Raw genomic sequence first — 23627 nt, forward strand, 5'->3', positions numbered from 1 at the left:
TGTGAACAGCATGAAAGAAACTGTTTGTCCTGCACTCATCTTTTACGCCACAGAGAACTCCTCAATGTTGCTAATATCTCCAAGCAAGGATAGGAATCAATTATATGAATGTGGGGTGGCTCACTAAGCTTTCTTTTTCCTGTTAAATTTCCAGGACCCTAATTTTCCAACCAAGTCTAGGGAAGAATGAAGCTCCATGAAAGGGGACAGGAGTCAAAGTGTTGTGGGAGGCCAGGTTCAGGATGTACCACGCAAGACCAGGAGATAAATCACCTTTGTACCACAGAACCCATGTCCGGAGAGCACTCAGGATATACCCTGACTGGGCATGCCTTTCAGGAACATGGCTTCACTCTAACAGCTCTACTGCACCTGCCTCAAATTAAAGAACATTGAATTTATCTCCCCAGCTGAATTGCCACTGCTTGACTTAGGAAGATAAGACATTTTCAGAAAAAACTTCTGTTAGACTCAGGTCTGAACCATACTACTTCCTGAGCAGGTTCATACCTGGAGATACCTTCTCAGCTCAACATAGGACCTTCTGACATACTATGGCCAGGGCTGGGGGCTTGGCTTAGTGGTAGAGTCTGTGTGCCCTTGTCCAGCACATGCAAAGCCCTGAGGTTCAGCCCTCAGCACTGGAAAAAATAAATAAAAATGATAAGATTCAGAACTAGATTGAATGGCACTCTCCCAAGCCCTCAGAGGACAGGTTGTTTACTGTGAAGAAAGGGAGCTATAAGTACAGAAGAGAAGCAGAGTAGATGTTCGTGTTGAATTGGAATAAAAGGTATTGATTCGAACCAAGTAGATACATATTAATATAGAGGTAAATGTGTATAACCATAGATATCCCTCGTGCCTTCCTTTTCTTTTGGAACATGCTCTCAAGTAGCCCACTCTGGTCTTGAACTTGCCATGTAGCCAAAGATGACCCTGACCTCCTGGTCTTCCTAAATCTACCTCTCAAGTGCTAGGATTACAGGCATGTACCACCATGCTCAGCTTATCCCACATGACTTAATGAGTGAGCTTTACATATTGAGGGTACCTGGAAATAAAACAAACAGCTACACACACACTTAGTGCTCAGCTCTTAGCATCTAAAAGAAATCAGAAGTACAAGATGAGCCTGGAACAACTACTTTTTTTTCCATGAGAGGTCTTGCTAGGTAGCCCATGCTGGCTTGGAACTTACTTACTTGGTCAAGGCTGGCCTGAAACTCACCATCTTCCTGCCTCAGTCTCTCTAGTGTTGGGATTATAGGTGTGAACTACCATGTCAGGTTTCAAACTGGCCTCTTGAGATGTCATTTTTATTTTGTTTTGTACTAGGGACTGAACCTAGATTCTCACACATGCTATGGTCATACATCCTTAGCCCTCTTTTTGCTCTGTGACAGTCTCACTAATTTCCTCAGGCTCACCTTAAACTTTTAGCAGTCCTTCTGCCTCAGCCTCTAGAGTGCTTGGATTACAGGTATCCCATTACATCTGACATGCCACTTTGAATGCTTCAAATACTAGCTGTAGCTGGATATGGTGGTGCACACCTGTAATCCCAGCATTTGGGAGGCTGAGGCATGGGGATAGTGAATTGGAGGCCAGCCTGAGCTACACAGTGAGTCCCTCTTTCAAAATAACCCTAATAATAATGGCAATGGATCATTGACTAAAACAAAGCTGAGTCCACACTAAAGTATGTATGAGGAAGAACAAAAAGCTTTTCCCTAGGGTCTGGGATGTATTGGTATAGTGCTTCGTAGTATGCTGGAAGCCCTGAGTTCCATCCCCAGCACTGCACAAAAAGGGTGTGGTGTCATAGTCCTGTAATACCATCACTCAGGAGCTGGAAGCAGGGCAATTAGATGGCTCAGGATCATCCCAGCTACATAGTGAATTCAATACCAGATGGGCATATATGAAATTGCCTTGGAAAAAAACCCCAAACCAGAAACGACACACACACACACACACACACACACACACACACAATTAAAAAAAAAATCAAAAGTGCCTACCAATAAGGAATAGTGAGATTAGAAATCACTGTTTGGGGGGCGAGGGAGAAGACAGCTCAGTCAGTAAAGTACTTGCCATGAAAGCATGAAGACCCAAGCTCAAACCCCCAGCACTCACATAAAAAAGCAGGGCACAGGCCTGTAAGCCTAGTGGTGGGGAAGTGGAGACAGGAGGATCTCTAGGGAGTGTTGGCCAGCTTGTCTAGATGAATTAGGGAGTTCAAGGTTCAGTGAGAGACTGTTTCCGAAGACATGAGATACCTGATGTTGACCTCTGGCCCCCACATGTGCACACACATGGACATGTACACATGCCCCCCCCCCGAAATTTGGCAGCTAGCAGAGTAATGAGTCATCCAAGAAACTAGTGATGTACTGAGACCATAGGGGAAATGTGTATTGAGAAGCAGATTGTCTCAAAGGCCTTCCCTACACAATACTTCGTAATAACAGTGCAGGGACCGAGCAGATGCCTCCTCAATTAAGTGACCTCCACTAATGGAAATTTTTCTAAAATTTGTTTTTATGCGTATTTTACCCGCATGCCAGTGTACCATGTGTGCAACGCCCATGGAGGCAAGAAGAGGATGTTGGATTCCCTGGAACTGGAGTTACAGATGATTGTTAGCTGCCATGTGGGTGCTGGGAACCAAACCCAGGTCCTCTGCAAAGCAGCTAGTGCTCTTAACCGCTGAGCCATCTCTCCAGTCCTGATGGAGATATTTTAAATTGTGTGTTTGTGTGTGTGTGCACGCACTTGTCAGTTCTTTTCTTTCTTCATGTGGGCCCTGGAGATTGAACTAAGGCTGTCAAACTTGGCAGAAAGTGCCTAACCTGCCTGCTGAGCCATCTTGTCAGTCCAAGTAATAGCTATTAAAAGGCACCTATGACCTGACAGAATACAATGGAACACAGTGCCACTTCTAGTCCTGTCTAAATAAGTAACCCAGCATAGAACTGGGAAAACGAACAGCAGACCCCAATCTTATCTAAAGGAATATTGACAACTGATTGCTGCTAAATGAGGAACAGCTGATCTTCCTAAAACAAGGATCTCTAGATAAGCTGACTAGATTCAGTGGATGGACAAGCACTGGAGAGTAGCTGGGGGCGCCGACAACATAGTGGATGGTAACGGATGACAGAGTATATGGGCTCCAGTTGGGGGGTCGGGGGAGGCTATGGGAGGGTGCCATTTGGGAAGTGGGTATACAGATGAATAAGATTGTTTAGGATGTTCTGTATGATATACACAAAAAAGTCAACAAAAATGACATATTTGAGGAAGCATATAAATTTACTTCATGTTAATTAGTAGAGGTGATAACATCTGTTAGTAGCATTAAAAATGAGTCTGTAGGAAACAGCACACACACACACATATATAATTTTTTGTCTTTTTGAGACAGGGTCTCCTTATAGCCCCAGCTGTCCTGGAACTCACTATGTAGACCAGGCTGGCCTCAAACTCACAATCTACCTGCATCTGCCTCCCAAGTGCTGGGATTAAAGGCGTGCGCCACCACACCTGGCAAGAAACAGCATATTTTAAAAATGAAATGTAGATCTTTTTTAAAGGTTAAAAACTCAATCTTATGTCTTACAGGGTCTATACTAAGTTCAATATTGTATAACTTTATTAATTCAACTATGAACCTAAAAATTTACAGCCACTTTTGAGATGTATCCTTGCTCTGGAAATTGTTATTGAATATGTTAATGAACATTCTCATTCAAGCCACCACACCTCATCTCTTCTGACTATTTTGGCTTGAGGTCTATTTTGTCAGATATAAGTATAGCTACACCAGCTGGTTTCCTAGTTCAGTTGCCTGGAATACTTTTTCTATCTTTTTACGCAAAGGTGGTATCTATCATGGATGGTGAGACATATTTCTTAGAGGCAACAAAAAAGGTGACTCCTGTTTTCTGAAAAAAATCTCCTAGTCTATATGTTTTTATTGAGAATTGAGATCATTGATATTCAAAGTTATTGAAAATTGTCTCTTTTTCTTTCATTTTGTTGATTTTGTAGTGTTTTCTTAGACTTCTTTTGAGGAACTATTCTGATATTTTTATCCACTGTGACCACTGGAGTGTGTTTATACTTCTCTTCAATCTAAAGTATTCCTTCCGGTGTCCTCTTAATCTAATTTAGTGGTATAAAGTATTTTAAACGGCTTCTACCATGATAAGTGTTCTGCTCTTTAATTTTAATAGCTAGTATTTCTGGGATAGCAGTTGTGTTCATTCAGAATGTGGAAAATATCTTTCCAGTTCCTTCCAGTGTTAAAGGTTTATGTCAGATACTCAGGTGCTATTCTGATGGACCTGCTTTAAGTGATTTTTCTTTCCCCCTCAAGTATAATAGACATTGTTTTTTGGTCTTTTTTGAGACAGGGTCTCCTTTTAGCCCCAGCTGTCCTGGAACTCACTATGTAGACCAGGCTGGCCTTGAACTCACAAAGATCCACCTGCCTCTGCCTCCCAAGTGCTGGGATTAAAGGCATGAGCCACCACGCCCGGCTATAATAGACATTTTTGCTGGGTAGAGTATTCTGGGCTGGCATCTATTGTCGTTTAGAACTGGAAATACCTTGGACCAGGCTCTTCTGGTTTTCATAGTTTGCATTGCAAAGTCTCCTGTAATTCAGATAGGCTTTCCTTCATGTGTGACTTGTTGTTTTTCTTTTGCTGCTTTCAGTATTCTCTCTTTGCTCTGTATAGTTAGTGTTTTTACTACTATGTGCCGTGGAGAGTTTGTTTTCTGGTCCTGTCTATTTGGTGTTCTATGTGCTTCTTGTATTTGTATGGGCATGTCTTTCCTTAATTTTGGGAAATTCTCTTCTACAATCCTGTTTAAGATCTGGTCAACACCATTGACCTGAAATTCTTTTCCTTCCTCAATGCCCGTGTTGCATCGATTTGGTCTCTTCATGGTCCCACATCTCTTGTATATTCCATTCCTGTGCTTTCAAAAATTCCGAGAACACAGCAGACAGCAGGGATAGCAGAGTATAAGGGCTCTAGTGTGGGGAGGGAGGCTATGGGAGGGTGCCATCTGGGAAGTGGGTGTATAGTCGAATAAGATGGTTTGGGATGTATGGTTTTAAAAATGTATTATATTTGAGGAGGAGGCATGGCAATTTACATCATGCTAATTAGTAGAAGTGATAAACATTACCACTGAAATCTATCAGATGACTTCATACACATACACAGGCACTAAGGATCCAAGTGCAATCGATTATGACGAGTAATAATCAAATGCATACAGATTAGAGATGCATGCGCCAACATCTCAGTGTTAGTAGCAAAAACAATGAATCTTTCTGTAAGAAACAATATATTTTAAAATGAAATGGAGATGTTTTTTAAAGGTTAAAAACTCATTCAATTTTATGTCTTACAGGGCTTATACTGAGTTCAAAATTGTATAAGTGTATTAATTCAACTATGAACCTAGAAACTTACAGCCACTTGCTCTGGAGTGTGTTACTGAATATGTTAAAGCTGTAATGAAATACTTCTTCTAATCATGTGGTTATTAAAAGAAAAATTAACCTGAACCAACTCATCAAGAACACCAATAAAGCTGATGTGACAGTTTACAAAGCAGCCGATGACACTTAAAATGTCCAGGAAGCAGGCTTGAAGAACTGTTCTAGGCTGTAGACCAGGCACAACTACTTAACTGAATACATTGGGGATTTTGTGTTAAGAATGTCGGAAAGCCTGGTCTCTAGATGGCTGTAATGTCACCATGTGTTTGCACCTGTGAGATTATCTGTGGTAAAGGTGTCCTCAGTTGCACAAACTACATAGTAAAATATATGGAGCTGAGATATCCCATGATTCAACCTTCTGTAGTAAAGAAAATAAAATTTACTGTTACTGCAAAAACTGTGTCTGGGCAGCACTGGGGATGATTCTAGTCTTGCACATGGTTGGCACTCTACCATTGAGCCCTGAGCTGGATCACCAGACCTTTTATGTCTAAGTTGCCCAGCAAGCCTTGACCTCAACTCTATAGCCCAGAAGGCAATCCTGATGTAGTCAAACCTTTTAGAGGAAGTAAATGACACTGGTTTGTGCAACCAGGTCTAGTCATTTTAATATTCTTGCACTATACTTTTCTACAAGTTTGGAATGATTTAAAGTACAAACCCAGTCTTTTTTTTTTTTTTTTTGGGACAGGGACTCACTATGCAGCCCTGCTTGGTCTGGAATTATCTGAACCGGCCTGACTCAAAGATCTGTCTGCCTCTGTGCCCTCAGTACTGGGATTAAAGATGTTTTGTCATCATACTTGGCCGAATTTAAAAAAAAGATAACTTTGATTCAATCTTTATGTCTCTACCTCCCAAATGCTGGGATTACAAGTGTGTGCCACACCAACCTACCCCTGAACTTTTTGCTTTTCCATAATCCCCATTTTCTGAAAACTTATTAAGAAAAAAAAAATGCTTGTCATATTTTTACATGTATATGTAAAAGTGACTCAGTTTCAACTGAAAATCCAAAAGGTAGGTGTGAAGAACTGAAAATTCCTTATTTGCCAAAATTAAGAATACACCCTGTAGCTACAGGCTTTATCAAAAGGGAAGATGCAAGAGTGATGATTGTATGGATTCTGATCACACTGACAAGTGACAGCTAAAATTAAGTTTTTTCAATTGCTATTACACCAAACATTTAAGGGCATAATAAAAATGAGACAAATTTGCTGTAAGGGAAGGCTCTTTTTAATTTAGACAGACTGGAAGGGGAAATGGGGAAATGCTTAAAATTCAAGGGACCCAGAATTATCCAAAAAGAATATCCTGTCTTTTGAGACAGCATGGCATTGAACTTGAGATTCTCCTGCATCAGCCTTGAGTGCTGGGGATTACTCATGCACACCATACCAGCTGGATACATTTTGAAGTTCTAAAGAAAGCACCCCAAAACAGGTATTTCTTCTCATTTTGCTTCCCCTATGACTCAGTGAGACCTTATGCATTAACCACAACTTCCTGACCCAGATCCTGGAATTCCCCGAATTGCAATGCATTTTATAGTCAAATGACATTGCATATTAATGTACAGTACTTTCAAATGGGAACTTTTTTGGGGGGGCTAGTAATTGAGACAAGATTTCAGTACATAGCCTACGCTGGCCTTGGACTTAAGATCTTGAGTTCTCAGCCTAACACGTGCTGGAATTTAGGGCATATGCCACCATTGCCTTTGGTTTACCTTGTTTTGCCTGTTGGGGATCGAACTCCAGGGCCTTGTGCATGTTTAAGCATGTCTCTATCACTGGGCTATACTCTCAGCCAATGCTTCTTTTGAGACTTTCACTATGCCTCAGCTTTTCTTTTTGTCTTTTCTTTAGTTTTTGAAACCAGGACATTTATTTTATGACTGGCTGCTAAAATCCTCAAGATGAACAGCTGCCCTCTTGGATTTCAGTGTCGTTCCTTCGCAGAATCCATGTCTGAATCTGACAGACACTTTTCAGGTGCCTCATCTGCCCTGTCCCAGTAGCGTTTTGTCTCTTAGCCTTGGCATTCCAGTTATACTTTCTTTTGCATTTGGCAGGGTAGCCATATTTGCCACAGGTCGTCTTCTGAAGGTGGTAGGCCTTAGAGTCACAGTGGTGGCACAAAGTGTACATCTTACTGCGACGCTTTCCAAACGATGATGTTCCCTTTGTCATCTTGCTTCTACTGTTGAGGCCAAAGAGCATGCCTCAGTTTTTCAACTGCTGGGATTACAGGTGTGAGTCATACATCACACTTTTGACATTCCTTGTTTTTAAATTCTTAACTCCTAAACAGAGTATGTTGGTATATATCTTTAACCCTAGGCCTTGGGAGGTGAAGGCAGGAGGATCAGAAATTCAAGGTCATTCACAACTACAGAGTTCCTATGTGTAAAACTCTAGTCATTAAAATCTTGAATTATTGGGTGCTGGAGAGATGGCTGTAGAGGATCCAGGTTCAGTTCCCAGCACCCACATGGCAGCCAACAACCATCTGTAACTCTAGTTCCAGGGGACCTGGCACCCTCTTCTGACCTCTGTGGGCACTCTATAACAAGGGTATGCTTACATACATGCAGGCAATATTCATACACATTAAAAAAAACTTTTTAAAATTTAATTACAAGCTGGTTATGGTGGTGCACACCTGTAGTCCCAACACTTGGGAGGCAGAGGTAGGTGGATCTCTGTGAGTTCCAAGGCCAGCCTGGTCTACACAGTGAGTTCCAGGACAGCAGGGGCTACAGGAAGACCCTGCTTCAAAAAGACCAAAAAAAAAAAAAAAATTAATTGCTGTTGAGTGTGGTGTCACACACCATTAATTTCAGCACTCTGGAGGCAGAGGCAGGTGAATTGCTTTGAGGATCAAAGTGTCTAGTCTAGAACTCACTAATCTACATGGTGAGTTCCAGGCCAGCTGGGGCTATAGGGAGACCCTGTCTCAGGAAACAAAAACAATAAAAAAAAAAAAAAAGTTATTATTTAGAAAATGGCAAAACAAAGAACTCAAAGAATTTGGGGGTTGCTGAGATAGTTCAGTGGATAGACATTTGCTGCTAAGTCTGATGATCTGAGTTCAACTCTTGGGTCCTATATGATAGGAGAGAACCAACTCCTGAAATTGTCCTCTGATCTCCTAAGATTCACCATGGTATTGTCCCCTTCCTGCCAAATAAATAATTAAATGTAAAAAATAAAATAAAAAAATTTGAGAAAGTATATATTGATAAAAATTTTTCCTAGGCTTAAGGTTTGAGTCTTTTTGAATTCTTAAACCATTCAACATCAATAAGCCACCATTTCTGGATGCTTTCTTTTTTAAAATGTGTTTTTACGTGTATGAGTATTTTGCTTACATGTATATGTGTACCGTATGCATGCGATGCCCAGGAAGGCCAGAATAGGGCGTTGGATCCCTTGGAACATGCCATGTGAGTACTGGGACGTGGACCATGGTCCTCATAAGAGCAGCCAGTGCTCTTAACTACTGAGCCATCTCTCCAGCCCTATGGATGCCTTTTTACAAAAGTACCAAAAGATGATGAACTTGTGTTGGGTGAGAAGTAGGCGCCTCTCAACTGGTGCTAGGCACGAGAGGCTTGCGGTATTTGCACTGAATCCAGACTCGGTACATTGTCAGTTGTTTCCCTCGGTTCACTTGCAACCGGCGATCTACCAGGTTCTGCACCTTTTCCAGTCCCGCAGTAGTGAAAAGTATGTCCAGTTCATCTGGTTTGGAAAGAGAAGATGTTTATAGATTTTATCCTAAAGAAGACACATAGAATGCATAGGGAGATCTAAGTCAGCAGTGGAGAAATTTTTTTTATTTTTTTGTTTTATGGTATGAGTGTTTTGTATGCGTGTATGTAAGTGCACCAAGTACATGCGATGCCCATGAAGATTAGAAAAGGGCATCAGATCACCTGGAACTGGAGTTACAGATGGCTGTTAGCTTCCATGTCAATGCTAGGAACCTGGGTACTCTGAAAGAGCAGACAATGCTAAGCCATCTCTCCAGCCCCCACCTCCCTCATTTATTTTGTTGTTTTGAGACAGGCTCTCCCTGTGGCCCCAGCTGGCCTAGAACTTGTAGACTAGGCACAGAAACCCACCTGCTTCTGCCTCCCAAGTACTGGGATTAAAAGCACGCACCACCATGCCAGCTAGCAATGAATGGGGAATTTCACGTCTGTGGTACATATGCTTGTGGAGATCAGATCCTTAGGTGTAGTTCCTTAGGTGCTATTTTTTTTTTTTTGTATTTAAAGACAGATGGCCTCTTACTGGCTTGGAACTTATAAAGTAGGCTAGGCTGGCTTATCAGCAAGCCCCAGGTATCCTCTAGATTACAAGTGTATGCCACCATGCCCATAGGCCAGAGTTTTTTTTAAAAAAAAAAAGCCTCTATATGGCTCTATGAACACTTAAATGTCTATGCAAAAAACATGCCTTTAAAAAAAAGTTGAGGCAGGAGGATTATTAATTCCAAGGTTAGTCTGGGGCACACAGGAAGACTTTCAACCAAAACAACCCCGAATCCAGAAATTATGTGCAAAAACTGACATATGTGCATGTTAAGACAATGTTTTAGGGGTCAGCTTTCAATGCTGGGAGGCCAAAGGCTCAAAGTATACAACTCAATAAAAGGCCCTAGAATATTCGTGACGTGCTGGTGGCGGGAGAAGCCTGTGGACCAGAAAGTGACAGCAGGCCCAGGGGAAACAACTCATCTGCCTGACCCAGGTATAACCTAAGCACAGCCACGTGCAGAGGGTGAATCAGGCCAGACTGGTAATAAGTCTTACAAAAAGGTCAGGTTCCCATTTTGGACAAAGTGACAAAGGAAAAGCAAAGCAGTTGACTGAGAGTTAGCACAAACCAGGACTGTCTGGAAATAGTGACCAGTTCAGGGTGGCTAAAGGGCAGTGTGTGAGAGAGGTAGGATCTTTGGAGGAAGACAGCCTGCAAAGCAGGAGGGAATGGGCAACTTTCCTTCTGAAAGTATGTCTACTTGGTCTGGTGTACCGACCATCTTTTCCATACCTTGTGTGAAGAAGTAAACTCTGGTGCCATCACCTCTCACGTAGAAATTTCCTGATAGACACTGACCTACAGGGTAATATGGAAAAATAAAACCGAAGATATATTATTTTGAACTTCATCGATCATCCATTGTGCATCAGGCTGGGTGTAGTGGTCTACCTCTGTAATCCCAGTACTTGGGAGGTTGAGGCAGGAGGACCACCTCAACACTACCTCCAATAACAACAAATTGGATGTGCATGTTGGTGACATTTGATACTTATAGGAATGTGCGATTTCCTACAAAAGAACAACAGGAAAAACTGTTCTTCAGAAAAGAGCAACTCCATGGGAAAAATCAAACTTTAATCAGATAATACATGTCACCTAGACTGTGTTTTTTAAAAAAAATCTGTATTGTTTTTATGAGTGTATTGCCTGCATGTGTGTAAGTGCACCTGTGTTGTGCAGTGCCCGCGGAGATCTTAAGAGGGTGTTGAATCCCTTGAAACTGGAGTTATGGACAGTTGTTAGCTGCCATGTAGATGGAATAGAACTTGGGTCCTCTGCAAGAGCAGTCAGTGCTCTCAACTGCTGAGCCATCTTTCCAGACCCTAGACTGTGTTCTAGACTGGACTTGTACCACCACCACCACCAAACACAATCAATACAACAGTTTAACTAAACTTGCTCATCTCGCGTGACAACTCATACTGTCTTCACTGTGGACAGCTCTTCCTTTCTGCTCCTCTCTCTGGTCTTAAAATCTTTATGATTCTCCCACATGTTCCTTAATGTCTATGTATCATACACATTTCCTCCCAGTGAACGTTACTCGTATCAGGATTAAAATAATCACCTACACACTGCTTTTCTCACTCAGTAATACAGAAATCTCTCCAAAACCAGTTTCAGGGGGCTACTTTACTACCTTAGACAGCAAGCACAGTCCCCTATCTACAGACATTCGATTGTTTCTAAGGTTTTGTTTATACCTAGTTTTCTATGTTCCAAAGACTGTTGGACTGAATAACAAGCAATATTAGAATGCTTTAAAAAGGCCACAGCAATTTGCATTATTATAAGGAATGGAGGCATATAGCTCTTTCTTTGAATTGGGTGGCAACAGTGCTAAGAATTATCCTTTCATTTTTATTTCCCTGAAGTTGTTTATTGGTCATTTAGGTATGCTCTTCTGTGAATTGTTTGTTTGGGTGGGTCGTGGATCTTTTCCTTATCGAGTTCATGACAGTCCCTTGAAGAACAGATATCAATTAAGACTTTATCTGTTAAGACACACTGAAAATGACTTCTCAACCTGCCATCTGTTGCCTAACTTACTTTTATTTATGGTGATGAGGGTGTTGCATATGCCAGGAAAGTGCACTGCCACTTGGGTAAGCTCCCAGCGCTCTTCTAACTTAAAAAAAAATTCTAACAGTCTTGGGTACTGAACCCATGGACTTCAACATTCTAGGCAAGTGTTCTGCCACTGAGCTATGTATCCTACCTAACTCCCCTACATCTACCTTTTACTTTTTTTTTTAACTTTTGAGATGGGGCCTGAAACTCATGAATATCCTGCCTTAGCTGTTCAAATGCTGGGATGTTGGGATTATAGACCTGTATCACCAGGCCTGATTACCTAATCTAATTTGTTTTTCTTGGTTTGTTTCTTTTTTTCTTTTGGAGACAGAGTATCAATCCCTATACCAGGCTGTCCTGGAACTTGCTATGTAGCTGAGGATGACCTCAAACTTTTGCTCCCCCTGCTTCAGCCTCTCAAGTGCTGAGACTATAAGCATCACCATATCCAGCTGCAACATTTAAAATTATTTATGTAATCAAAAGACTTTCTAAAAATATGGTTATGTTAAGACTGTAAACTAGATAATAAAAATCTTAGGTCAGTTGGGAGACCCTGTCTCAAAGACAAAACAAAAAACCAAACAAACCAAATCTTGTATTTTCTTAAAAAATAGACCACCTTTCTTTTGCCAGAATTAAATGCATGTCTAGTCTGATGGCAAAACCATTTTGATTATAGTGCCAAACACCTTTCAAAAATGTAATTACTTTTTTGAGATAGGGTCTCATGCAGCCCAGACTGGCTTGCATCTTGCTATAGCTGAGCATGACTGAACTACAGCTCCTCCTGCCTCTACTTCCCAAGTGCTAGAATTACAGGCACACATCACACCTGTTATGCAACTCAAGGGATCAAATCCAGGGCTTTGTGCATGTTTAGGCAGGCACTCTACCAACTAAGATACATCCCCCATACCCCCTGAAAATACCATTTTTAAACCGAAGCTGAGCCATGTCATAGCGGCCATAGTCTCGAAGAAGCATCACCCCTCCAGGCTTCAGGAGTCTGCTTAGCCTGTTGATAGCTCCCTGCATTCTGTGGGACAACAGGGAATGAAGATTAAGTCTCCTTCTGGTCAAAGTTCTTCTCCCCCAGAGCACAACCCCAGAAGTCAATGGGCTTCCTAAATGACACACTGACACTAGAAGCACAGTTAAGAAGAGGCCTGTGTTCGGCCATAGGGCTCTACAGTGGTGAAAGTTCCAAGTCCTAAATCTGGTTCACTTCTTCCCAGTGATTGCCACCCTTCCCCCAGGTTCCTGTGGTTCTCTGGGAAGCCTGACCATACAGTGTAGGAACTACTAGTGACTCATCTATCCCACCAGACCTGAGCTCTATCTGTTGATAGACTGTCTTTCTGTTGAACTGTCCTATAGAATTTATAGTTGTCGAGTGTGGTGGCACATGCCTACATTCTCAGCTCTTGGAAGGCTGAGGCAGGAGGACCGTGAGTTTGAGGACAACTCAGGCCACTCAGTGAGATCTACGCAAAAAGAAAAGGTCCTAAAAAAAACCATACAAAGAACTCTCTGTTTACGTGGTGACATAAGCAGCATGCAGATGAGTACTAAGGGAAGATGCTTTACATCTGATACTGGACTCTCCCTCAAAGGCCCATGTGTTACCAGCTTGGCCTCTTCCTGGCACTACTGGAAGGTAGTTAAAATTCAAGGGGTGGGACCCAGTGGGAGATCTTTAGGTCACTGAGAAGGGTGGTGTGTGAGGTGCCTTGGAAGGGGACTGTGGGATTCTGTTCCCTTTCTCCTTTTACCCTCTGGCCAGAAGAGTGATTTGGCTTTGGCCATGATGTGCCACCATGCTGAAGCCTAAAAGCCAGCCAATCATGGACTAAAACCTACAAAACTATAAGCCAAAATAAATCCTTTCTCTTTCTAAGTTGATAGAGGGCTCATGCAGTATGGTAAAGGATAAGCATTCATAGCTCTTGAAGCATACACGCTACCAAAAACACCTCAGTCTCACCATATTCCTGTGAAGTAAGAGGGAAAATGGGCTAGGGGTCACTCAAAGCTCCTGCCCTGTGGAGCAGCACTGGGTCCTTGGCATCTTCAGTCATGTGACCTAGCAGACCCCCACATGTCTTGTCCTTTAACATCACATCAGTATCTGTTGGCTCTGATATTAATGGAGTGAGTAGATGTTTGAGGTCTCACAATCCCCTGGCCCGTGTCCTGACTCACTGGAATCAGGCAGTGTCAAAGGTGTCTCTGGCATCAGTTGATGGTGCTTAAATCTATCAGACACCATTTTATTTTAAAAAGATTTTATCTGTATTTGTGTATGAGTATCTTGCTTGCATGTATGTAAGTGCACCATGAACATGTCTACGTGACCGAGGAGGCCAGGAGAGGGCGTCTGATTCCCTGGAACTGGAGTTAAGGATAGGTGTTATATGCCATAAGCTAGGAACCAAATATGGGCTCTCTGGAAGAGTAGCCAGTACTCTTAACTGCTGAGCCATTTCTTCAGCCCATCAGACATAACTTTGCTTCCTTGAGAATAGTTTCAAAGGACTACCAGCTGCCTGAGGCACACAAGTTTTGTTTTTAGAGATAGGGGTTTTGCTATGTTGCCCAGGCTACCCTTGAATTCCTGAGCTAAAGGGATCCTTCTGCTTCAACTTCCTGTGTTACTGAGATTACAGGCACATAATCTTGTTTTCTTGGTTTAGGGGCTGAACCCAGGCATGCTAGGCACACATTCTACACTGAGCTATATATGGTCCCTACTTGTATATGCTAAACAAACACTCTGCCCCTGAACTATTATCACTAGCCCCCCTGCACATGAAGCTTTTTTTTTCCTTTCTTTTTTGTCTTTTTGAGACAAGGACTCCATGTAGCCCCAGCTGTCCTGGAACTCACTGTGTAGACCAGGCTGGCCTTGAACTCACAAAGATCTGTCTGCCTCTGCCTCCCAAGTGCTGGGGTTAAAGGCATGCACCACCACGTCCGGCGAAGCTTTTTAATTCTAAAGATTTATAGATTATGTACATGGGCATTCCTGCCTACATGTATGTATGTGCACCACATGCATGCCTGGTGCTCACAGAGTTTGGAAGGTGTGGGGTGCAGTAGAACTGGAGTTACAGATGATTGTGAGTCCCTATGTCAGTGCTGGGAGCTGAATGTAGGTCTGCAAAGGTCTCTTAACTGCTGAGCCTTCTCTCTAGCCTTTAAAATTTTTTTTATTACATTCATTTATTTAATTGTGTGTGGGTGTGCACATACTACAGAGCATGTTGAGAAAGTCAGAGGACAACTTGGGGGAGCGTTCTTGCCTTCCACCATTTGAGCCCCAGGGATCTAACTCAGGTTGTAAGTGCCTTTGTCTGCTGAGCCATCTTGCTGGCCATACATGAAGGCATTAAATGGTATCATGTACAATAGAACATCTGAATTCCCATTTCCTTTTTTTTTTTCTTTTTCTGGAGCTGAGGACTGAACCCAGGGCCTTGCGCTTGCTAGGCAAGCGTTCTACCACTGAGCTATGACTTTATGGACTTCTGTACTTGTTTTTCCAGAGAACACATTGGTTGAGCTTCACTGTGAATTTTGTGGTGTTAATGCCCTTATCTTATTTCGAGCATTTAAAAGGCCAATAATGAGATGGCCACCTTAACTCCGAAGCGGTGTGCTCTGAGTTTACTAAGAGGCAATCTCCCTACACACTCCTCATAGACTGATCCCCACAACAGTGAAAGAAGAGACCAGTCCACAGCCAGCAGGTAGAGAGGTTAAAGGCTGAAACAGAAGGTGGGTCTCAAGGCTTCAGTTGTGTGGCTTCTTCACATCTATTAAACATAATGAAAGCCCTTTTATTTAGGGCTCAATCCTAATTCAGTATTTGATCAAAGCTTTGTTAGGCTACTAGTTAAGGGACCTAAAACTTACTTGTCTGGGACAATTGCTGAAAGAACAAATATGAGAACGATGACATCAAGACTATCCCACGGCACCGGGTAACTCTGATCTTCATCACAAAGATTATGAACAAAGGCAAAACATCGAGAAGGATCATATTCTGAGTTTGTCTGCAGATAGGTGGAGAAACAAATGGATCAGCAAATGTGAATGCAGCATAGAGAAGCTTGCCTTGCTTTACATGCTGCTGTTACTCCAATCAGGGAGACTCATTTCTAGTCGCCACAACATGAGGTTTTCCAGGGAGGTTCAGAGGGCAAGGATCAGAACCACCACCAGGCATGGTGGCATAGGACTATAATCTCAGCACTGGGGAGGTGAAGGCAGGAGGACCAGGAGTTCAAGGCTAGCTAGCCTCCAGGAGACCTTGTCTCAAAAAAGAATTAGAACTATCCAGGGAAGACCCTATAGAATATAACTTGAGCTTTTAAAAGGGAACATTCCTATAGGGTATGGTGACACACATCTGTAAACCCAGCACTTAGGAGTTGGGAAATTATGAATTCAAGGCCAGCCTAAGCTACATAGTGAGACCCTTTGCCTTGTTTGCATGCATGCATAAGGCCTGGATTTGATTACCATCACCATCTCTCCCCCGCCCCAAACAAGGCAAAATAAACAACAAAAAGCCCCACTCCTGATTCCTCTACCTTTATTCCTTTTGCAGACAGAATCTCTATGTAGCACAGGCTGGCCTGCAACTTCAGATTCTCTTGCTTTTAGCATTCCAGGTTCTGGGATTGGAGGTGTGTGTCACCAGACCTGGTCTTACTTTCATTCTTTATTCTGATGTACTTTCTGCGCTTCCTCATCCAAGTCAGATCTGGGGATTGGAGAATGATTAGGAAAGTTAAGTGACCAATAAGGAAACAAACTTCGTAAGCAGAAAAACTAAATATGTATCAAAAGCATGACTGACACTTAGCTATAGAATATTATGCGGAATATAGAATTCTCCGGGAAAATCCTTATCTCTAGACGTAATGTCATAAAACTAAAGTTAAGCCTCAATATTCATCTGGTTTGGAGCTGTTCAGAAATGGGGAACATGAGACCTTGTCTCAAAAAATAAATAAAAGTTTGGAGAGGTTCAGAACCCTGCACAAGTTCTAGTTAGTGCCAGATTCAGTATCACGCCTGGCTCTTTTACTAATGGCAGTTTCACTAATGTTTGAACTTTAGGCCACAATAACAGTTAATGAACTTGGTTTTTGGGAGACTTCCTTTTCCTTTGGTTAATGAAAATACTGATAGGAGCTACTGTACTTACCCGGACCAATTCAATGGCCAAGGAAGAAAAATCACAGCAGTAAATGAAGACGCCTGGATTACTGAAATAGAAAAATAAAACCAAAAAATCAGAATAATTAGGCTAAAAACTGGATTATTTGAATAAACTGCACATGTTAATCACAACATAGCTCCAGTGATTAAAAGCACCTGCTACACAATCAGGAAGACAAGAGTTCAGATCCCAGCACTGGTGCAATTCTTGGGGCTAAGGTGCACTATCATTTGAAGTGGATTACTGAGAATGTGACTTCAAGAACAGAACAATCTTCTTTTCTTTACTCAAAGCTATATGATTTACAAGATTCTTTCGTAAGCTTCTAACAAAATGCTTATTTTTTTGCTTTTTCTTTTTTCAGAGGCAGGATTCCAAAGTATTGGTATCAGATTGGTCTTCAACTTGCTAATGTAGCCCAGGATGACCTTGAACTTCAGTTCCTCCTTCTATTTCCAGAATATAGGGATTGCAGGTATGTGCTACCACACTCAGCTTTATGAAGTGCTGGGGACTGACTGAACCCAGGGCTTAGTGAATGCTAGGCAAGCACTTACCAACTGAGCTATATCTCCAGCCTAATAAAAAGATACTAAAAACACTTTCATTTCCATATGTTGTATGTGTGTGTTCGTGCGTGTGTTCCCCGAACATTCACGTGCCTCTCACTGTATATGTGCAAGTCAGAGGATAACTTCTAGGAGCCTATTCTCTCCTTCTACCACGTGGATTCTGGGAATCAAACTTAGGTTGTCAAACATGGAGGCAAGCACCTTTACCTGCTGAACCATCTTGCTAGCCAGAAATATCTATTGTTTATTTATTTTTTTTGATTTGTTTTTACTTTGTATTTTGCCTGCAATAAAGCACCTGTGCATGCAGTGCCCATAGGGGCCAGAAGACAGCATCAGATCTCCATGGAACTGGGGTTACGGACAGTTGAGAGCTACCTTGTGGGTGCTAGGAACTGAACCCAGGTACTCTGCAAGGGCAACCAGTACTCTTTAACTGCTGAGCTATCTCTCCAGCCCCAGAAATACCTATTGAGGCTACTATGTCATTAACTGTTGAGTGGGGTCTTAGGTAGCATCAGAAAGGACAGCACCCAAAGATCAGATTAGAGAGCTCCAACTTTTAGTCTCCCTACCAACCTCCTAGAAAGGGGCTGGGAGGTATGGGAAAGAAAGGCACACCTCACTCCATGGGACTGATACTGAACTTGGGGACTTTTAGACCTTACCCCATGTATCTCCTTTTCATCTGGCCTTTCATCTGTACCCTTAATAATACCCTTCATAATGAACAGTGAAGTCACCTTCTCTAGGAAATCATTAAACCCTTATATAGCATATAGGACAAATGTGTGGGGCCTGTATTTGCAATCAGAATCTGAAGTGGGGAGATAGCTTATAGAACTGAGCCTCTAATTTCTGGATTTATGAACTTCAGGGAGATAGTATCAGAAATGAATTGCAGGACACCTGAATTACAGGCGCTGGAGATTTGGTCAACGTGGGGAAAACTTCACATTTCCAGTGTCAAGACAATTCTGTGTTCAAATACACAGAAGCAGTGTTTCCATCAGAATTGGAGACAACTTCATGGAGGCCAGGCGCCCCACCTTTACTACAGAGGTAATAAATGATAGCCAACTGCGAATTAATTGTTCATCACCCAGCTCATGAGAGAAATGGAAGATGAACATGCTCTGGGCATTTCAGAGGAAGTTGTATCAGCATTGTAATAGGTGCTTAATCTCACTAATGTCCCTGACATTAAACTAAAATAACCTCTAAATGGATAACATAGCCATCTAAATTCCTCATAGTCCATGTTTCTTGACAGCAAACTTCCATTTTTCTCTTCTTGACAACATACTTACTTGTTAGTTTGTAAAATTGGAAAGACCGTGTTTCCTACACCACAACCAACCTGTAGACAGAAATGAACTATTAGTCACAGAAGCTATTAATACTGCTTATTAATTTTTTTTCATTTATTTTTGTGTATGAGTGTTTTGCCCACATGTATGTAAGTGCACCATGAGTATGCCTGGTGCCTGCAGAGTCCAGAAGAGAAGTTGGATTCCCTGGAACTGGAGTTACTGATGGTTATTAGCAGCCATATGGGTGCTGGAACCAAACCCTGGTCCTCTGAACCCATGATATTCCTGATTCCTTCTAGACTCTTAATTAAAGAAGCATGGTAAAAGACAAGAACATGGACTTTCACTGGCAGAAGGAAGCTGGTCAGCTGTTACCTTCTGAGTTCTAGCAAATGGCCCTGTAAATAGAGTATTTTCCTACTGAGCCTCATTATACCATTATTCAAAGAACAGATAGAGTTGGGGCAGAGGACTCGGGTTCAATTCCCAGCACCCACATGGTGGCTATGAATCATCCTTAATTCCAGTTCCAGGGGAATCCAAAGCCCTCGTCTGATCTCTGAAGCATTGCACAACTCACATACATGTAGGCAATATACTCATACACATAAAATGAAAATAATAAATAAAATATGAAAAAAAAACAGTTGAAAAATTTGCGAAAAGGTGGATCATAGTAACCCCATCCTAAATATAGTTCCTGTGTGTAGTAATAAAAACAGCCAGCATTAGGCCAGATGTGGTGGCTCACACCTTTAATCTCAGCACTTGGGAGGCAGAGGCAGGTGGATCTCTATGAGTTCCAGGCTGGCCTGGTCTACATGGTGTGTTCCAGGCCAGCTGGGGCTACAGGGAGACCCTGTCTCAAAAATACCAAAACAAACAAACAAACAAACGCCAGCATTTACTGAGGGCTTACTATGTGGCAGACATACTTATTAGCCATTTTACCTACATTGCATCAAAGTTCCTTAGAACTAGGAGGCTCCCAATACCCATGGGGCTCATGTAATACCACACAAGAGACACTAGGGGTGCAGCTAAGTGGTAGAACACTTGTCTAATCTGTGGAAGGCCTTGGGTTCAATCCTCAGCCAACATCGTGCGCGCGCGCGCGCGCGCACACACACACACACACACACACACACACACACACACACACACTGATAGCATGGGACTCAATTCTAACTTTAACTTACTCTAAAATTAGCTTCTAGTGAAGCTGGTAGACCCCTATTTGTGAATTTCCCTTATATCCATCTATATACTTTCCCAGCCCCATTTGAGGTCAGTATGAGGGTCAAATTTGGTCAGTTTCATCAGCTAGAAGACACTGAGTTAGGCCTTTCTAGTCTGTCTTGCTTGTGCAATGTGATAGTTCTACTAACTCCATTACTAGAAATAAAAAAGCTTTACCTCAAGAATTCGGTAAGTGGCCGAGGATCCAGGAAACGCATCAGCACAAATTTCCAGGTGACTGAGCTTCTGAGTTACATTCTCTTCCACAGGAGGCATGTGGGCTTTACATCTGAGGCTGCCACAAGAACACTTGCGCTGTTTTTCTGTGGCCAGACCAGGTCCTTTCTCACTGCCTCCGCATTCAGAGATTTCGTTCTTCTTGTTGTCTGTGGACAAATCCTTCAGGGAACTTTGGCTTTGGCTAGGTGCCAGTTCGGGGAATTCGGTAAAAAGCCAGTGTCTATCCTTGAAAAACCCATTTTCATGAATTTTGTAGAATTCATTCCAGTATTTATGGGCATTGACCTCATAATCAACTGCAAATATTTAAGAATTTTAGGAATCAGTCTCAAATATTTTATTTATATCTAATGTCAATTATCCTGCTTCATCAAATGTCATTTCACACTATAAGTATCCTTAAATACAGCTACAGTCCTGGAGCTCAAGGCCCTTCTGACCTAATTTAGCCGTTACCTACCATCAAACGTTGATGTTACCTATTTCTCATGCCAGCAAACTTGACCTTCTTGAATCATTAGACAGAGACTTAGCTATCTATCATTCTCTCTCATCTTTTTTTAATGCTTGTTAAATTTTAAAAAATTAGTTTTTATTTTATGAGTTGTTTTGCCCATATGTAAATGCACCACATGCCTGTGGAGGCCAGAAGAGAGCATCAGATCCCCTAGAACTGGAGTTACAGATGGTTGTCAGTTGCTATGTGGGTACTGGGAATCAAACTTGGGTCCTGTGCAAAAGTAGCCAATGCTCTTAACTGCCGAGTCAGCTCTCTAGCCCAAGTCCAGGATGGGAAACTATAAAATTAAGCAAATCCCTAGCACCCAGCACATACATTTACACATAAAATTAGGCAAAATTCTGTCTAGTTATGTCTAGTTTCAAGATTCTACTTGTCAGGGCCACACAGACCTTTTGATATTGTGTGTAGTTATCTTTCCCCTCTAAAATCTTGTATTTTTTAAAAGTGTCTTGAGTTCTTTGGCTGTTCATGTAAATCCAATAGTTACTGCCCAAGCAGCACTTGGATAGGTAGCTAGCTTTATGGTTCTTTAGGGCGTGAGGTCAGTCATGAATTCATTATTATTAATAAATACTAAAAATGGAAACGGCAAAAGGAATCTGGACAGTGCAAAACTGCTTTCTGATGAGAAGAGTTTTGATGAATCATAGGAGAGACTAAATAAGAGAGATTATCTTTCTGCTTTTTGGCCAACATAAAGGCCCTGACTTGTGCTGATGAAAGAATAAACCTAAGGAATGGGATTTTAGTTTCACCACTGACTACTTACTTAGTTTTTGGACAAAGCACTTAATGTCCTGTGGTTCAAGTTTAATTTTTTTGGAGACAAGGTCTCCCTATGTTGCCCAGGATGGTCTGTGAGTGATCCTTCTGTCTCAGCCTTCCATGCAGCTGAGTCTACAGGTATGTAACACTGCACTTGGCTAAAGGTTTCTTTAACTGTAAGAAGGCTATTGGGCTATATGATTTTCAAAATCCCTTTCAACTCTATTTTGCTGTATCTAGTCTTTGTCAAACTATACAGGGTGAATATTCTGAAAACAGAATATATATACACACACGTGTGTGTGTAAAAGGTCTTACACTGTCCAGATTGGCTTGGAGCTTTATGTAGCCAGAGATAATTCTGAACTCCTGATCCTCATACCTCCACTTCCTAAGTGCTGAGATTACAGGTGTGCGCCATCAGGTCTGGCCTGTAACTGTAATCTTGTTAACAAAAAGACTTTCAGTATCATTCTTAAATCTCTAGCTTTATTCCCAAGTGTCTCTTAGGAATAGGACCAACCAGTCTTAGTTTTAGTCTCAGGGATATTGTACAATGAATCATCTTTGTCTTCAAAAAGGCCTTTTTTCTTTGACCAGCTCATCTCCAGGCCATTTCCCCTGTCTCTAGCAGGAGCCCTATATCTCCAATCCCATCATCCAAGGAAAAAAGACAGCACCACCAGTCAATAACACTCTCCTCTAACAATATTTAGGATTTGATCACGTCAATCTAAGCTTCAATGGCAACTCTTGAGCAGAATGTAAACCATGTAGAAAGTAGATTACACAATTGCACAGTTGCCACAGACCAGCCATATCAATATAGGACTAGTCTACACGATTTTATTTATTTATTTTTGGTCTTTTTGAGACAGGGTCTCCCTGTAGCCCCAGCTGTCCTTGAACTCACAGAGATCCGCCTGCCTCTGCCTCCCGAGTGCTGGGATCAAAGGCGTGCGCCACCACACCCGGCAGTCTACACAACTTTAAATGTAGACATTAGAAAAGAATAAAAACAAGAGCTATCCACCCCCAAATGCATCCGCGAAAACCCGTACAATTCAGCCCCAAGTTTCACCAAGATTTTCTTAGGAAACAGCCCCTTGCCGGGGTGTTTCCCCCCGACCCCCACCCCGTTCTATTGCCGGCCAGTAACCAAGGCTCCCGGGGAGGCACGTCCTGCAGTCCGCAGGCTTCGGATACCGCACCTTGCTTCTCCGGGCACACCCGCTGGGCGCTGTTCTCCTGCACTTTCCTCTCAGCAGCTGCGGCCTGCTCCTCCGACCACTCCACATTGTCCCTGGGAAAACCAAACGGGCAGCTTAGGGGCCTCATGCCCGGGTGAGTCACGGGCTCGCGGCGCCGGTCCCGGGAGGCGAGCGCAGGGGCGGAGCCGGCGCTCCGGGATGGCGGGCGCCTCGGGCCGCGCACTTACCAGGCGTTGTGGTGGAAGACGCGCGCCGGGTCTCTCAGAAACCGGCTCCCGAACTGCTGTCTCTTGCCGTCGAGGGTAGCTAGCACGCCTTCAGCGTAGGAGTCCGCCATGACACCGGAGACGGAAGCCCAGCGAGGACTTCCTGGGGGCTTCCCCGCCTCCCGGAAGGCGCCGCATCAGGGCGGGAAAAGCCGGAGGCCAGTGGGGCGCGGCGGGGCTGGCGCGGAGTGTTGCCGCTGTTCTCCCGGGCGCTGCTGATGGGCGTGTAGGCTAGGAGGAAAGTGAGGGACCCTTCCGCTGAGCCCCAAGTCAGTGCTGGAATCCCAACGTCCGGGACCTCCAGGTTACCCCAGGCTGTAAAGAGATG

General features: G+C 42.7%; 1 protein-coding gene and 1 pseudogene across 2 annotated transcripts; both read right to left on the reverse strand.

Annotated features, from left to right (window-relative positions):
- Positions 1 to 6746: 6746 nt before the first annotated feature.
- LOC103724759 lies at positions 6747 to 8088 on the reverse strand (annotated as a pseudogene).
- Positions 8089 to 8564: 476 nt separating this feature from the next.
- On the reverse strand, positions 8565 to 23416 carry Mettl2a (methyltransferase like 2A). Of its 2 annotated transcripts, none has more exons than XM_008821885.3 (9): positions 23261 to 23416; positions 23034 to 23125; positions 20472 to 20680; positions 19053 to 19102; positions 17156 to 17216; positions 15856 to 15995; positions 12870 to 12976; positions 10594 to 10659; positions 8565 to 9279 (listed from the first exon to the last, which is right to left on the reverse strand). In XM_008821885.3, exons 1-9 carry the CDS (start codon positions 23368 to 23370, stop codon positions 9125 to 9127), a joined length of 990 nt encoding a protein of 329 aa, XP_008820107.1. In that variant the 5' UTR covers positions 23371 to 23416; the 3' UTR covers positions 8565 to 9124. The 2 variants fall into 2 exon arrangements, with proteins under 2 accessions (XP_008820107.1, XP_008820106.1); XM_008821884.3 differs by having other exon boundaries at positions 20472 to 20830.
- Positions 23417 to 23627: the final 211 nt, after the last annotated feature.

The sequence above is a fragment of the Nannospalax galili genome, unplaced genomic scaffold, assembly GCF_000622305.1.
Source record: "Nannospalax galili isolate Female #2095 unplaced genomic scaffold, S.galili_v1.0 scaffold1128, whole genome shotgun sequence".
Lineage (NCBI taxonomy): Eukaryota > Metazoa > Chordata > Mammalia > Rodentia > Spalacidae > Nannospalax > Nannospalax galili.